The following is a 17725-nucleotide window of genomic DNA, read 5'->3' as shown; positions in this document are numbered from 1 at the left end:
AGTGCATGAAGGCAAGGAGTCCAGAAGTGTTGAGGGTCTGACAGTGGGAGTGGAAAAGAGAACACAGTACAAAAGGCTCCAAACAGGAGGTGTTGACGGAAGTTAGGGACCGACTGGCAGGAAGCCCTGAGAAAGAGAAGTCTGGGGGTGATACCCAGGGTTGTGGGCCTCTCCGTGAGTGCGACGAGAAATGAGAGAAGCCTGTTGACGGAGGAGAATCGGTGTGTAGGTTTGGGAATACTGAATTGGACGCCTAGGGGGCGCTGTGTAATAGAGAGTGGGATGAACAGCGATCTGAACCAGACAAGATATGGAAATCACCAGAAGAAATGCAGTGACTGAAGCCATGAGACTGGATGAGATCACCATGGCCCGTGGGGGACAGAGTCCTGGGAAACACTAAAAGGGTGTGGATAGGATAAGTAAGCTCTAAGGAGCCCTGGGTGCCCCAAAAGGATGGAAGTCTGAAAGTCAAAGAACTAAGAAAATGCCCATGAATCCTAAAAGGGATTGGATGTGCTTTTGTTCCATCTTAGTCTTCATTTGATTCCTGTAGTCATTATTATTACTAGACTTTATTTCTTAGAACAGTTTTAAATGTACATAAAAATTGAGCAGATAGCCCAGCAAGTTCCCATATGCCTCCCCACAGCTTTCTCTATTATTAACATCTTAACATTGTTATGGTACATTCGTTTCAATTCATGGACCAATACTGATACATTTTTATTAACTAAAGTCCATAGTTTGTTCAGAGTTCCTTAGTTTTTACCTAATATCCACTTTCTGTTCCAAGATCCCATCCAGGATACCAGGTTACATATAGTTGCCATGTCTTCTTAGGCTCCTCTGGGCTGTGACAGTTTCTCAGATGCTCTGTTTTCAACGACCTTGACAGTTTTGAGGAGTACTAGTCAGGTATACTGTAGGATGCCTCTCTATTGGAATTTAATGGTTTTCTCATGATTAGACCAGAATTATGGGTTTTGGGGAGGAAGATCACAGAGGTAGAGTGTCATTTTCATCACATCATATCAAGAGTACATACTGTCAATGTGACTTATGACTGTCAATGTTGACCTATATCACCTGGCAAAAAAAGTATTTATCAGATTTATCCACTGTAAAATTATACTCCTCTCACTTTCATCCTGTACTCTTTGGAAGCAAATCACTATGTACATCCCACACTTGAGGAGCAAGGAGTTAGGCTCCCCCTCCTTTAGGATGGAGTGTCTACAATACTAATTTGGTACTTGAAATTCTACCCTGCAGATCTTATGAGTAGGTGGTTGTCCATAGAAAGTGGGTGAGTGCTCTACCCACATTTTAAAAGGTAAACAAAGAGTCATTGAGGAGGCCTGCTAGTTCTCTGCCCTAGCTGTGCCCAGCCAAAGTCTGCATTCACAGAAGACTTATTAGATGTTTCTTCTTCAGAAGCTAATTATCTGGGTTGTGGACCGTCTGTGCTCCTGGCATCTTCCTCCTGATGTCAAGCTGGTGGCTGCTCTGTTGGTTGTTAACTAACCTATCCATCAGTGAGAGGGAGAGGGGAAAAAAATCTATGAAACAGTGATGTCAGTTTTGCCATCAGTTAAAATAATTTTCAAAAGAATTTGTGTAAAAAGGGCCTAGAATTTCTGACTGACTTTAAAGTAAGTTTAGTTGGGCTGAATTTCATTTGTTTGTGATGTCTTTGTTCTTTCACTGAAAATGGCCTCAGCTATCTGGCAGATATGATGCTGAACAGTTCCCAGTAATTCCATACCACATTGCTTTCTGCCTACAGCACTTTCCTGAGCCTTAAAAAGCAGCATGGATTATGGGTCTGCCAATATGAGCTACAGAGAAGCAGAAGGGAAGGACTGAAAAAGAAATGGAGAGCTCTGCAAAGGGCTTGGCCCGAGGCATAAAGTCAAAGTTAGTGAAGTCTGTCTTACGCTCTGCCCTTCATGCTGAACTCTTGTGCTCAGAAGCCTGTCAATCGCTGTTATTGGCCTATGCTAGATGTAGGCCTTTCCTGGGGTGAAGATAGAGAGATGGTAGGACAGAGGGGCAAATACCCTGGGTGAGAAATAATCTTACTTTCTCCAACAGGAGCCAGTGAGGAACAGGCTAGAGCACTGGAAGCTTTTCTGCAAGGCAAAAAAGATAATCACTCCCAAATAATCCTTCCTCACTTTCAGGCCCAGTTCTTCTCCCTGATCCTGTTTTTATGTCCTTGCCTAAACACCTCTATCGCATGGCAAACCCTCCTTTCATCTTTTCTTGGGCTCCCCTCCTCCCTCAGCACTTGCCTGATCCCAGACTGCCTTCACTCACCTCAGCCTGCCAGCCAGCCTGCACCAACACCAGAATAATGGCCTGTCTGACCCTCCTACTGCTCCAAATTGCTTCTTCACAATCAAGGCTGTCCTCCAGCTACAAAAGTGGCAGAGGCAAAATAATCTGTGCCGATTTGCATTCTCTTCCTTGTCATCTCTATTATACAGTGTTTATCTGTCAAAATGAATAGAAAATAGAAACTGTCCTAGAACATAGAAAAAGATGGAAAACTACCCAATTTGTTTATGAAGTCAGAATATACTAATATCGAAACCTGTCTAAAATAGTATCCCTCTAAAAAAGACCCTACAATGCAATCTCACTTATGAATATACATGTAAAAATCCTAAAATATTTAATATTAACACATAAAATTCAACAGTATATTAACATAATAATCACATACCACAAGCAATTAGGGTTTAATTCTAGGAATTAACACAAGGCTAGGTATTAGGAAACTTATTTATATAACAGGTCAAAAATAAACCAAAGAAGAAAAGCATTTGATCGTTTTTAATAGTAACCAAAGAGAACATGGTAGTTCAATTCCATTTTCTATAAACATTCTTAATAGTCTTAATATTCTTCATATATAAAAACATCTACGTAGATATATGAAGTCAGCAATTTATGACAAAATAAAATAAAACAGAGAAATCTACTCTCATCACTGTTATTTAATATTACTCTGAAAAATCCAAAACAATAAGACTGGAAATTTTTTTAAATGGGGTCACAACTTTTGGAAAGAAGAGGCAAATTTATCTTTGTTTGCAGATGATATGATTGTATACATAGAAAATCCATGAGAATCAATTCTAAAATGATGAAAATTGATAATAGGATCCAGAGAAATCACTTGATATAAGACAAAGACAAGTCAAGTCTGTAGCATTTTATATGCTAAGAATAACCAGTTAGAAGACATTGTTAATAAAAATATCCCAATAACATAAGTTAAATCATGGCCTGTGGAGCCAGAAGGCAGAGGGTTAAAGCCCTGTTCATCCATATTCTATCTGAACCTACCCCCTCTGGCCTCAGTTTCCTAATCCATGAAATGGGAATATAAATAATAGTTCTTATCTTATACTGCTGTTATGAGGATTAAATTAGTTAAAATAGTAAAGCATTTAGAACCTACCTGCACATAGTAGTCCTTCAATGTATATTAGTTATGGTGAGTGTATTCCCCTATTCACAGTGGAACAGCAACACCAACCATAAAATACTGAGCTGTCACCTTACTGAAAAATGTGAGGAAACTATATAAAGAAAATAACAAAATTTTGTGGTGAAATACAATGAAAGACTGGAAAAAAGTGGAGACAAGCCATATTCTTAGAACAAATGAGCCTTATAAAGATGCCAATTCTCTACCAAATTCATTTCTCACTTTCACAACAATCAATCATGACTCTAATGGAAGCTTTTGTTAGTTGATAAAATGATTCTACCATAATGAAAATCAGACAAGAAAAGCAAAGAAAACTCAGAAAAAGAGGAGAAAGGAGAGAATTTACTGTATTTTAAGCCCTTTACCTCAAACCCTTTATTAAATAAGCAATATATAAACAAATAAAGGGCTACAATGTGCCGTGGTACAAAGACAGAATGAAAGAGCTAAATCAAAGCCCAGAAACAGACTAGTTGTATGTGTATATGTGTATGTGGTTAATATGTGAATTTAATTTGTGATAACAATAACAGCAAATTTTTTAAATTCAAATATCATTGATATACAATCTTATATTGGTTTCAAATATACAACACAGTGGTTCAAAAGTTACCCATATTATTAAATCTTCACTCCCCTCTAGTGCGGTTACTATCTATCAACGTAGTAAGATATTACAGAATCATTAACTGTATTCTCCATTCTGTACTACCATCCCCGTGACTAATTTATATTGGGATTGCAAATTATTGTGCTCCTTTATCCCCTTCACCCTCCCCATCACCACCCCAACCTGTCCCCCTTGGTAACCATTAGTCCCTTCTCGGTGTCTATGAGTCTAGTGCTATTTAGTTACTTCAATAACAGCTAATATTTATTGAGGCCCTATTTTGTGTCAGGTACTATGAAAAGCACTTTACATTCACAGGAGTCCTGAATCTTCACAAGAACTCTGTGAGGTAGGAAGTGCTATACAAATATAGGTAAAGGAACTCAGTCTTAGGTTAAGTGACTTGCCCCACCTAAGAAGGGGTTTAGATGGGGTGCAAACCTAGGTCAACTGACCTAAGAGCTTTTGATCTTAACCTGAAGACATATCATCTATAATTTTCACCCTAGAAAGCTATCCTAGACAATCTTCACAAACCAGGACAAAGATTAGTTAAGAGAAATGCTTAGTGTAGTATTTTTTTTATGATTACAAAAAATATAAAACAAGTTGGATATCCCATAGGGGTATGGTTAAATAAATTATCCATGCAATGAAATCTTAAGCAGTCATTAAGATCAATATTGTCAGAGAAACTTTAATATCATGAGAAATGTCCAATGATATGCCATTCTATAACACTGTTTACAAATTGTACATAGAGAATGACCTTGATATGTGGAAAAAATCATACTTTCCAATTTTCTGTAATCAGGTTTATTTTTATTTATCTATTTGCTTAATTGAATTATCATGATATGCAGTCTTTATTGGTTTCAAGTATACAACACAATGGTTCAACAGTTAGTTACACACGTTGTTAAATCCTCACCCCAACTAGTGCAGTTGCTATCTGTCAACATGTTACAGAATCATTTGACCATAATCTCCATGCTGTACTACCATCCCCGTGACCAATTTACATTATGATTGAGATTTTTGTGCCCCTCTATCCCCCTCACCCTTTCTACACACCCATCCCACCCCCTCCCCCATGGTGACCACCAGTCACTTCTCAGTGTCTCTGAATCTACTGATAAACAAGTTTATATTATATGGAAGACATTTTTTAAATGTGTGTAAAACCCGTGATCTCTCCCTGGTCTGTCTACTTGTTTACATTCTCCTTTCTTTTGAAGGCTCCCCTCCTCTGCAGGCTCTGTAGCTGTCCAGCCTTCCTCTCATATTTTTAATATGAGAAGTATCTATAGATAAAACTTACATAAACAAAAGCTCTTTGGAGTCCTTTAAAGCCATTGAGAGTAAAGGGGCCCTGAAACCAAAAAGATTGAGAACGCCTGCCTTACCACCAGCTGCCCTCCAAGAGAATCTGATGTAGACAGGATTAAATAAATGTACCTCCAATTATTGTGATGAAAATTCAAGGCTTTGCATGACAAGCACTTTAAAGAAGTTGTAACAAAAGACTGTGGGGATTTAAATGATAGTGAGACCTTTTCTAGCTGGAATGATAATAGGGCAGCAGAACCTCAGAAATGTAGAATTTTATGAGCAGAAGAGTTTTCGCCAGGTGGCCAGAATTGTAACAAGCACAGGAAAGCATGAAAGGGCAAGTGAGCCCAAGGCAGGGAGGGGGCTTAAGCTACATGGACTGTATTTGGATGCTGTGGGGAGACCTGAAGTATTCTGAAAAGAGAAGTGACAGAATGAAGTGAAAATGACGAAGTAGGAAAAGCAAATAAGAATCATCAGAAAAACTGGTCTAGCAGAGGTACATAAGGTGAGAGGAGGGACAGTTAGGACAATTTTCAGGGCCCAAAACAAAGACCTGAGAAGGGTGGAGCAGTGGCAGGGGAAAGATACCCAATGACCATGCTGGCTGGTCTCATAGGGTGGCAGGACCTTGGTGAGGTCTTCTGGTATAGGCCTTGGCCTCAGCTTTGTAGGCCCGGAGCCTCTATTTGTTGGCAGGCTCCTATGTCTCCAACACACCATAACACTCACTAGAGACCATTATTTATACATCACTGCCAATGTACATGGGAGGACAGTGCTTCCCAGTGGCAGGGATATTCATCTGTTATGTGGGGCATCCCCTTCCCAGAGTCCAGGGTAATCAAATCAGTAAACATGGTAGTGCCTGAAGGGTGTAAGCTTGGATCAAGGGCATCAGAGGATCTCAGGACAGCAGGTTCTGGAGCTACTGCCTGGGTTTATGCCAGGGCTCTTCAACCTACAAGCTTTGTGACGTTATACAAGTTACCTGATCTCTCCACACCTTACTTAAGGTTCCCTTTTTGTAATATGGAGATGGCCATAGTACTTACCTCAGATATTTGCTGTGATAAATTTTTACATGCAATTATTACATGCAAAGTGCTTAGAAATCATGTCTGGTGTCTAATAAAATCTCAAGGCTTTTATTTTGAATAAATAAATCCAAAAACTTACTTGCTGGAGAGAGTATGTAACCAGGCATTTTTCCTTCCCCCAGTACAGACCCTCTATCCAGTGATCTAACTCATACCCCCTCCCCCCGGTTCAGTGTCTCTTTCAAGCAGGTTTAGGGTTGAATGAAAACCAGTATGCCTGTTGGCTCGTGAATTTTATGTGTCAACTTAGCTAGCCTATAGTACACAGTTATTTGGTCAAACACTAACCTAGTGTTGCCTTGAAGTGTTAACATCTACAGTCAGTTGACTTCAAGTAAAACAGAGAACCTTGATGAGGGCAGGTCTCATCCAGTCAACATTTTGCTCCAATCCTTAAGAGCAAAAACTGAGGTTTCCCAGAGAAGAAATTCTGTGTCAGGACTGCAGCATCACTTCTGCTTGAGTTTCCAGCCTGCAGCCTGCCTGAAATTTTTACCAGGCAAAATTTCAGACTTGCCAGCCCCATAATCACGAGTCAGTTCCTTAAAATAAATGTCATTATTTTAAATAAAATCAAAAATAAAAATATAATAGGTTGTTTTTCCGGTGAACCCCGATCTTGCTCTTTGAATTGAATAACTCTTTCCTAAACTCTGGGCTGGCTGTTTCCTTTCAGTTACATGTTCTGTCTTCAGCCAGTTTTAGTACATTTAGGTCTCTCTAAATTTCAGTTGTTTTTTTCTGAGACCAGGCCTTATTTGGTCACTTTGGCTAGACCTCAACCATGTGAATATAAACCATCTTTTAGGGTAAATTCTTTCTACAGATTGCTCATCTTGTCCATTATGAGCTGACTCCTGTTTTCAATGTCTGAAGGTGTAAGGACACCTGCCAATTCCTTTAACAAAATCTAGCCAAGGTCCTTCCAGATGGGTCATATGGAGAGACTCTTCATGGGATGAGGGGCCCCAGAGGGAGGCTGAACATCTGGGAATCCCCTCTCCTTTGGGGAGCATCAGGCTGGCCTTTAGGGAGCCCTGGATTTCCTACTTGTGCGGGCTGAGGAAGAATATAGGGTCACTCCCTTGGGAACCGATATTCACCCTTCATTGATTTTTTTTGAGGAGACAGACTTTGTCCCACAGACCTGGAGAGTGATTCTATTCCAAGTTGAGCTGATTTACTTTGCCTTTTATTATGCGAGAAGAATCAACAAGACTTAATTCCTGACCTGGTGTGTTAAGACAAGTGAAGAGAGATGTGCCTATGAAAGAATGGAGAGGCAGTAAATACAAATCTCTGAAAAGTGCGAGGTCGGCAGAGGTCCAAGATGCTAACGTCAGCGGTCACCTCCACATGCCCGTTTGCCAAGTCCCCTTCCCGTCTACTCCGCAATAGACACGCTCCTGCAAACCTGCCTCTCAGTCATGAGGAGTGGAAGGAGCAAGACCAACTCCAGGAGTGCTCCCTTAGGGTGGCATTCAATGCTCCTTGGGTCCCTTTCCCCACCTATGAAAGTATTTTGAAAGAGTTTTGCTATCAAACTACATTCATGAGCTTATTAATTAACAAAAATATACTGAATTACTAAAACACAAAAAAGGTAAAGACTTGAGCAAGATACACATGCAATGATATGGCAAGTAAGCACTTTTGTAAAAGGGCATATTGGAAACAATGTAAATATCTATCATGAAGGGAATGGCTAAATTATGATACAGCCATACTCTAACAGTAGTATGAGCTACTATCTATGTTTGCATATTTTTAGAAAAAGGTCTGGCAACATATGTACCCCATCACTGGTTACTCTGGGGAGGTGGATTGGGATAATGAGGGGCTGTGTGGGGGGTGTGGGTCAGTTTTACTTTTTACTATTATATACTTGTTTGAATTTTTTTACAAAGCACAATTTTTTTTAACTAATAAATGTTTTAAAAAAGTAACTTATGCTGCAGTGTTGTAGGCAACATTCAGCTTTCTGTAGGCTTCTGGAAACACAAGAAACAGCTGCTGTCCACCCCATGCCGTCTGGGAGGCCAGCGCTGGGAACCACTGTCTTGGAAGCCATTTTGCTTTTTCAGGTGGTTGGAAATCTAAACATTTCTTAAATCTGCTCTCCAGAGTCTTGATTGAAGCCATGGGATATTTTTCTCAAATTTCAGTCATTTAAGACTAAGGCTTTCCTTGGTGTGTCATCTGCTCATGTGACTTCATGCACTGCTTCCCCTTTCACTATCTGACACTTTTTCCAAAATTCTATCTCAAACTCACCCCACAAAGTCTGAATCCAATATGCCTTCCCTACTAAGGCTCTACCATATAATTCCCAATTCACTTCTCCTAAAAATGCTGGGGTAAAAGAACTATAGAACTAAACAGTATTAACTATTGGAGTTGTTTCATTGCTATTTGTTCATTTTTGTGTATGCCAACATTTGCTTATAGACACATGGCAGGATCCACCATTTTCAGAAAAACTTAAAGTTGAGTGAAAGATTTTAATTTTTCCTGTAAACCAAACCAACCATCATTATTTGCTCTTACCTTAAGAATGTCTCAAGATAGTCTCCCTGAAAAGTGGTTTGGAAAGCTGAGTAGGCTCTTCTAAGTAACAGTAGAGTCCGGCTTCTCTTCTCAGTGCCTGCTTTGACATCAGCAAGGGCCCTGCCTGGTTCTAAGCTAAGTGAACTGTGAAACTTGGTTCCTCAGGGTGATCTCTTCCTACTCTCTGCTTCCCGAGAAAGAAATAGCCTCAAACCATACCAGAGGGAACCAGGAGCACAAGTGGCTCATGTCTGTTTCTCTAATGGAGCTGGATGCCTTGCTGCTTTATTGTAACTGCCCCACTGAGAGCCAGTGACAGAATTCCCTACCCACTTTAACATCTAGCGTTCTTCTGAGGATTATAGTTCTTCAAGAGCAAACCCAGATTTAATCCATTTCTGCTCTCCAAGAATGAAGCCTCTTAAGACTCCATGTGCGCAGGCTGGCGCTTCTACCTCCTGCTCTTAGCGTAAGCGTTATAGATCTGTCTCTATCTGATCCACTCAGTATCCAGTCCTTACCCACCTTGACTTCAAAACTCTTTTTCCATCTTTGCCCAAAGGAAAAAGACTAAATTCCTAGGAAACAATATCATCACTTTATTCAGGAAATGCTCAAATATAACATATGGCTGACACTGACAAATAGCTGTACGTAAAGTTATATAAATCTGCTACATTTTCCAGAAGAGACTCGGTCATTGTAATTGAGAAGAAAGCAGGAGGGTACCTAAAAGACTGCTGTTTCCACCAAGTGTCCCCACACTCCCCTGAGTGGAGGTGGTCCTTTTAGCAGGAAGAGGCAGTGCCTATGCAGCAGCTGGGCCTCTTGTCCCCCTCACCATGCTCAGTGGTAGGCCTTGTTGAACTCTTGGAGAGCCCAGCGCTTATTCTCAGTTGCTTGCTTGAGTTGGGTGTACTCTTTTACCAGCCTGTCAAACTCATCCCCAAGGACTTCATAGGTGTTCAGGACCTGCTGGGACTTCTCCATGTCTTGCTCTTGTAGGCAAATGGCCTCCTCCAAACGGTCCCTATGAGGCCAGGCACAGAAGATACAATACAGCTGACCCTTGAACAACGCACAGTGATTGGGGCACCACCCCTCACAGCTGAAAATCTGGACACAACTTTTGACTCCCCAAAAACTTAACTACTAATATCCCAGTGCTGGCCACAAGCCTGACTGATAACATAAACAGCTAATTAACACAGATTTTGTCTGTTGTATGTATTATATACTGTATTCTTACAATAAAGTAAGCGTGAGAAAATGTTTTTTCAAATTGTTAATCTCCAAAAACATTTTCAATATGTTTATTGAAAAAAATAAACATATTGATCGGTATAGTTGATGGATCGGTATAGTTCAAAACTGTGTTGTTCAAGGGTCAACTGTATAAGGATCTGGTTCCTCAGAAAGTAGACAAGAATGTGAACACATTAAAATGAATGAGTCTGGAGAGGGTGGGAACCAGTTCCAAGCAGTTGGACCAGGGTCTTGGGAGTCCTCACCTAATGAGACGGTGAACTTCCACTTTCTCAGCAGTGTAAGTGTCAGACAAAATCTTTAGCTCCTCCATCCTGACAGAGGAAAGAAAGACATGTCAGACAGAGGACTCCTGACAGCAGCAGATTAGGAATGGGACACACAGTACCTGCCCATGGTCAAGGTGTGGGCTAAGCAGTGATGGGATAAACAAGATCACTCTGATGTCCTGAATAATTTATCTAACAGTAAAGCACCTATTTCAGAAGGCTTTAAAATAAAAGAATCAAGAATGTTGAGAGCTTCTGGGTAATCCAAAGGCTAGTATTCCTGTGTGACGTTTACTGAATACCCACAAGGTGCTAGGCATAGTGGTGAGGAGAGTGGCATGAGGGCAAGGGATGGAGGGGGTGGCATGTGAGATAGAGTTCCTTAGACCCACAGGTCACAGCTCACCTCAGCTTAAGGATCATTGCGCTGCACTTGATCTCCAGGTACTGGGCATTGATGCGGTCTAACTCAGACTGACTCTTAAGCCGGTGCTCCTGCAGAAGCCTCTGCAGCAGGGAGAGGCAACGGAGAAGCACCTGGGCCCCCAAGAGGCAGGAGGAGAAGGGCATAAACAGAAGACAGTAGAAAAGAAGACAGACCAGAAATCCTTGGCTTCCCTGTAAGTGCCCATTGCCCTGACAAACCTGGGAGTAGGTGGCACTCTTCTTCTCCAGCAGCACCATCTGCTCCTTCTGCTGGCTCTTGGCCTCCTGGCCCTGCTGCTTCTCACCCACCAGGACCTCTGCCAGTTTCCACACCTTTGCTGCTTTTAGGGTTTTGCTGTCTGAATCTGGGCAAAGAGACAGAGGACTGGACAGGAAAACTAATCACTACCGCCCTTCTAAGGCCATTTTTCAGTGCCCCATCCTACATCTAGCCCTACAAATTCGGTCTTCTTCCAGGTTTCCCTCAGCTGTCCTGTTAAATATGGCTCAGTTCTCATAATTAGGTTCTCATCACTCTTACCTTTAATTCCAGATTGGGCCCTTAATTTTTAAATCATAGAAATAAAGACAAGGGGAACACCTATTAGCCCTAACTTCCCTTCCTATTCCATTTTTATTCTCCTGCAAAGAATGAGCTCACCCTTCCTTGCAGCAAGAGGACACGCCTGCTTGGTATCTTACTGAATATAAGTTCTCACAAGATTCCTTGCTTTTATTCTACCAGCAAGGAAACAAACAAATAAGCATCTCCAATGCTTGCTAGCTTCTTCCAAATCTTAAATTCAAATACATTGTTCTCACAAGTGCAGACCAGGAGCTCTGAAGGTCAACTGTGAGCAGAATACAGGGAGCTAGCGCTCACCTGAGTTGGGATCATGGTAGCAGAGCAGAGTGAAGCATTTCTTCTTGAGCTGCTCCTCCACTTCTAGTGGGAGCCGAGCTCTCATCCACACAAAATCCTACAGCCACAGAAGCAAAAAGAGAGATGCAAATAGCCTGTTGGAACTAGGAAGATCCAGTCCATAAGCACACACTGATAACAATGTCAATGATAACCAAAGGAAATGCATCAAGAGACATCATCAGGGAGACTCATTTTTAGCCTATCAAATTAGCAAAGAATATCTGGAGAGCAATTTGGCAATATGTACCAATGTGTGTATCCTCTGACCCAGCGACCCCACTTTGAGCACTAACATTCAGGAAATAATTATACAAAGACACAGACACATATGATCTAGCATGTTCATATCAGTGTGGTTCCGAACAGCAAAAATGTAGAAACAACCTTAATATCTGTCAATAAGGTTAAACAAATTACACTACACCCATACAGTGGAATCCTATCAGTGATTTAAACTGATAATATAATAAGAACACTGAACACTAATTAGGAGCCTGGACACTGTTCTAAGAATGCCTTGTCAGGTATAATCTTATTTATTTATTGACTTGAAAAAAAAGTCCAGAATATTTCAGTGAAAACAGATTATATTCTCTATATAAGCATGGAGGATATACCATTTATGTTAAGCTGTATATAATACTGTATTTATTTCTTAGATGTCGTATTTCAGCTTTTTCTTTCTTCTGTGAAACACTTTTCTTATTTGAGTTTGACTCCTATGAACGTGTATCATTTTTAAAAAGCAAAGCTTAACCAAGAAATGTTTAAGTATATGGGAGAAATTAAGCCATTTCACTTCTTTGGCCCCAGTATCTGCCCAACCCTGACCTCTGAGGGTGGCATGAGCTCCAGAAGGTCTGCTTTCTCCAGCCCCAGTGGCGAAGGCATCTCCCTCTCCTGGCAGGGACCTAGGAGACGTGTCAGTTCAGTCACCAGTAGCTGCTGTTCAAGGGTCTCATGAAACTGAAAGAGAAAAGCAAAAACCAAGAGGTTACTGTAAGACTTCTCCCACACCACCTTCTCTATCCTCACCAATAAAGGTTCTCTAACCTCACAAAAAAGGTTCACACATTTTCAAAATCCTCAAACATGTCATCCCTTTCAGATAACTTCTCAGCTGCCAGAGCATTCTCCTCTCAATCTTTCTCTTCACAACCCTGATACACATCCACCTCTTCCCCCGTAACTACAGCCCATTTCTTTCTGATAACCACTACTCAAAGCTCCTGTTTCCCCTAGGCCATATAATCAGATGAAGCCGTAGTTGGCCTGGTCATTCTTCTAGCTGATAAGCAACCCCTACTTCATCTCTCCTGCCTCACCTTTTTGTCCTCAGAAGTTAAATCTGTTTCTTGTGTCTTCACATAGTAGTCCACAAGCAGCTCTTGAATGACTCTGTGTAAAATCTCAGACCTCAACCATGTTGTTTTATGCAGTCGAACTTCCTTCCATGCCTAGAAAACCAAGAAAACCTCAGGTAGGAACCTCTCACTCTTGGAAGGTTTTTTCCTTCCTCCTATCATCCCTTCTCCCAGGGCTCTTACCTGAGCCTGTTCCTTTGCCAGGGTGAGGCTTAAGCCACTTTCATCCACGTGCTGTGAGAGACTCAGCAGTAGTTGGCTGAAATGTGGGTTCTGTAACAGGTCCTCTTCACTCAGGTTACAAGGAGGAAGCTGTTTGCTACACACTTAATGGTATGTCCCCCATTGGGGCAAAAAAGCAAAAAAGGTACGGACTTTTACTTTATATAATTGAGCATAACTCTTAATATTCACTTCCAAATAACCCCTAGGTTTTGACAGGCAAGTTTTTAAAATCTAATTAAATTTTCTTTAAAAATCCACAAATAAATTAGAAGCAATACTCAAAGTAACAAGCATCATACTATACACAAAGATATTAATCAAGATTTAGGGAATAATAAAACTAAGATCTTAGAAAATGGAAATACAGCTGGAAAATATTAGACAAAGAGAATCAAGAGTAAGGGAGCCTTCAGAAGGGATCACAATAGTACCCAATACGCCTCATTCACACAGAATATAACTAGAGTTCTTCAGGAAGGGAAGAAAAAAAACACATTGTAAAGCTCCAACTTTGAATGTGATCTCTAGTCACATAAGCAAGACTGAGAGAAGGTGTACTCTTATGACAAAGTAAAAAAATAACTAACCAAATTCTCCTTATTGTAAAAAGAGCTGAATAACCCATGTGGATGCAGAACGGCTCACGCGTGAAAAAAAGTGCAAGAAACCTGGGATCCTCTGGTTATTCCATATGTTCAAGGGGCTGTCTTTCCATCTATTTTCCCACATGCTTTCTGATAGGGTCTTCACTGTTACTCCTTATCACTCAAATTTTTCATTCTTTGGAACATAATAAAGCCCTTTTGGAGAATAAGAAATTGGTTCTTTCCCCCTCAGGCATTGAAGGATCAATACAGAAATGGTCAAAATATGTAAGATTCCAAGTTCTTGAAGTATTCAAAAATACAGAAAGGATCTGTAATATGGAAAAAATTCAAGAGATGGAAGGATTCAAGATAGAAGGCTCTGAGATTTTGGAGAACCAAATATGAGAAAATTCAAGATGCAGGTAGGAAGGAAGCCTTCAAGGAGTCTGCTGGTCACTCCTATTTTCAGGACAAGCTTGCTGACACAGCATGAGAGCATCTTGAATTTTCAGTCCACTGCATAAGAAGATGCTCAACAGGAGTCGCGGTAACTTGTTTCCCAGTAAGAGAGCATTTAAGAATCTTCATGTATTCTAGTTTCCCCAGAAACTTAGGCTTCTGTTAGAGATACCATACTGGTAAATATTATAAATCCCTTTTATGATAGGAGACAAGAACATGGATAAGACCTCTGGATAAGTCATCAAACCTCTTGCAAATGGCAACCCTTACCTTGTTGGAGTATTTCCATCCCTTCTCCAGGTGAGCAGAAATCTCCAGATGCCACCTGATTTTTCTAGGATTCTTTTTTGTGGAACCCAGGGAAAGAAAACAAAAAGATGAATAAACTGGCTGGCTGCTCCAGAGAAAACTACCTTGGATTTGAATTTCTGTTGTCTACAAACTGAGGAGGAACCTCAGGGGTGCCTCCTACGGGCAAGGACTTATATCACATATGTTGGGTCCCAAGATCTTACACATTTTCTGGACAGACTTAAGTGACACAATATGTTGCTGTTTTAAGCACAAAGATGTTTCTACTTGTTCCAAACTGTTTAAAAAGGAGCCTCCGTAGGAAAGACTTCCCAATTCACTAGTGTAAACAGGAGGGTGTTGCTCTTCTCCCATGTCTAAGTTAAAACTGGGCTGCTTTCCAGTTATGGGTGAACTGGGGCAAGGGGGAAAAAAATCAGTCTGCTTTTTTTCTTCAGTCAAATAACTAAGCTATCAAATTCCACAACAATTTCCTGTGCTGCTTTAACTTGTCCCTTCATCTGTGATCTGTTGGTAGTTTTTGATCATTAACCCTAGAATCATCCTTCAGGAGTCACAAATCATTCCACACTTGAACAACAACTGGTTTTCACATAACAACATTAATAAAAAGCAGCTAAAGGAAACAGCATGACAAGAAGACCGACAGGGAGGTCAGTGCCAAAAGTAACGCAAAGGGGTAGTTAATGCAGCTAGGCCAGGATGTGAGCTGTTGGTGTTTGGCCAGGCATGGAGGAATGACATCAACACGGAGGGGCAGTAAAGACGGGCAAAGTTTGGCCTCTTGGAGGCAAAATTGTTCCCTTGACATTATTTTCCATTTCTTTGCTCCATCCCCTCCTCTCTGTAAGGTATCAAACTCCAAAGGGCAACGGAGCCTCCCAAAGCAGAACAGACACCAAAGGTTATTATGATTTAACAGTTGATGTTCAGAAAACATTTGGTTTACTCCCTCGTTTTACAGCTAACATCAAAGTTAATTACTCATTTGTTCTGTAACATGGTCCAGAAGTGGACGCAGCTGAGGAGTCAAGACATCTAGGATTTAATTTGCAGCTCAGCCATTTTACTGTGTGAATGTAAGGAAAATACTCTTTTGTGCCAAATTTTCCCCCACCTGAAAAACTGAGATAACGATTCCTGCTTTCTATGAGACATTAAGAATAACACAGTCAGCTTGTCAACAACAGCCACTAGTTAGTTAAGCTCAAGGTTTTAACAATTCTGTTTACCGTTGATCCAAGCCTGAAAATAAAAGTTTTGAAGGCAAATTTCACACACGGAAATGAGGACCAACCCAAATTTCAAGAGTCAGCTGTTCCGCCCTCCCTAGACAACTACCCACTTGGGGGTGCTTTTCTTAACCCTTTTTAAATATTACAGGGCGTGAACGGTGGCGACAATCAGGCTGGATTCTCCACCCTCCGCACTCAGACGTGTTAAAACGCTGCTACCGGGACCCAAGCATTTAAATGTTCTGACTCAGGCGTCTTTTAAATTCTCACAGCTGTCTTCACACGCTGCACTGAATGTTAAATTGATTTTACAGGTATTTTCACAAGATGTGACCCTTACAGGGCCCGAGATGAATCAAAATGCGGAGCGGGCTCCATGGCGCCTACTTCCCTTCTGTCTGGCAGCCAAGGATTTCCAAGGGCGAGGGCGGCCTCGGCGGCCGGGAACTGGGGACTGGCCGGATTGACCCTCCCAGAGCTCCTCTCCGTAGCGCCGCCAGCCGACCTTCTGAAGCAAACCTGCACACCGTGGGGCATCTGAAGCTCCCGAGGCCGTGCGGCGCGGGCTGGGACAGGCTGGCCAGCAGCGTCGACACCCGGGACCCCGTCCGCGACCAGTCTCCGGAACCTCTCGCTCGGGCCCCATACAGGGGCTGCAGGAAGCTGGGCACCGGGGACAGCGCGGGAAGCTCGGGGGATGGGAAAGGGCCGAGGAGCACGTCCGGCAGCGCGGGAGGGGCGGGGGGCGGGGCGCTCGAGGCGGGAAGGCAGGCCCCGCCCCTGTCCGGGCGCGCCCCCGGAACTCCCAACCGCCCGCGAAGTCTGGTTCTGGAGGCTGGGCTGGTTAAGGGAGAGGCCCCGCGAAGGCTTCTTTGCCACGTTTCCTGGATACCCGCCCTTGTTGAGGGCAAACGTTGAGAAAATGGTAATAATTGCTAACATTTATGGAAGGCCTGCGGTGAGTCAGGCACTTCGTCAAGCGTTTTACTTGCCCCGCCTCTCCTCGTTACAGCGCCCTAAAAGAAGTCACTGTCGTACCCATTTTACAGAGGGGAAAACAGGCGCAGAGGTTAAGCGACTTGTTCAAGGTCATGACTCCCGGAGTTAAACCTGACCCATACCTGCTGCCTACACCAGGCTTGCAAGTCTCCTCAGTCAGGCGTTGCCCACCAGCCCTACCCTGTGGATTAGAGAATCCCCCACTCCCGCACCCCGAGACTCCTCAGCCCTTTCTTTTCTCTCTCATCCTTCATTCACCATCCCCGATCCCCCTCTTTTTTCTTTGAACTATACATTTATTGTTTGCTTAACGAGAAGTCTGGAGCTGGAGTTTCCAAGGTTTTTTAAAGTAGCTCCGTGGTGTCGAGGTTCTTTGAAGTTCTCTTTGCATTTCCCTCATGGTCACAGGACAGCCGCTAAAGTCCAAGAACTATATCCTCTCCACAGTGTCCCAAGTGGGAAGGAAGGGGAAGAAAATCCCCTGAAACTGAAGAAAATCTTCACCGCAGACTTTCCCATATGTCTTATTGGCCAGACTGGGTCACCTGCCCACCCCTAAAC

The 17725-nt window shown here is 42.1% G+C and overlaps 1 protein-coding gene and 1 long non-coding RNA gene across 6 annotated transcripts; both read right to left on the bottom strand.

The window, feature by feature from the left end:
• Positions 1–409: 409 nt before the first annotated feature.
• Positions 410–8110, bottom strand: LOC118911951 (uncharacterized). Its single transcript, XR_008992540.1, has 4 exons — positions 6836–8110; positions 2323–3593; positions 2086–2135; positions 410–1089 (listed from the first exon to the last, which is right to left on the bottom strand). It is a non-coding gene; the product is annotated as an uncharacterized LOC118911951 (long non-coding RNA).
• Positions 8111–9673: 1563 nt separating this feature from the next.
• Positions 9674–16902, bottom strand: HAUS4 (HAUS augmin like complex subunit 4). 5 transcript variants are annotated; one of them, XM_036884587.2, is made up of 10 exons: positions 16685–16902; positions 14889–14960; positions 13528–13670; positions 13306–13437; positions 12812–12946; positions 11939–12035; positions 11275–11420; positions 11036–11136; positions 10606–10674; positions 9674–10124 (listed from the first exon to the last, which is right to left on the bottom strand). In XM_036884587.2, the coding sequence occupies exons 2-10, from the start codon at positions 14905–14907 to the stop codon at positions 9941–9943; spliced, it is 1026 nt and encodes a 341-aa protein (XP_036740482.2). In that variant the 5' UTR covers positions 14908–14960; positions 16685–16902; the 3' UTR covers positions 9674–9940. The 5 variants fall into 5 exon arrangements, with proteins under 5 accessions (XP_036740482.2, XP_057344572.1, XP_036740480.2 ...); XM_057488589.1 differs by having other exon boundaries at positions 11036–11166; positions 16671–16900; XM_036884585.2 differs by having other exon boundaries at positions 11036–11166; positions 16685–16900.
• Between the last annotated feature and the right edge of the window lie 823 nt (positions 16903–17725).

The sequence above is a fragment of the Manis pentadactyla genome, chromosome 11 (genome assembly GCF_030020395.1).
Source record: "Manis pentadactyla isolate mManPen7 chromosome 11, mManPen7.hap1, whole genome shotgun sequence".
NCBI classification, from domain to species: Eukaryota; Metazoa; Chordata; class Mammalia; order Pholidota; family Manidae; genus Manis; species Manis pentadactyla.
The sequence above is the reverse complement of the archived record's forward strand: the minus strand, read 5'-3'. Positions and strand labels throughout refer to the sequence as shown.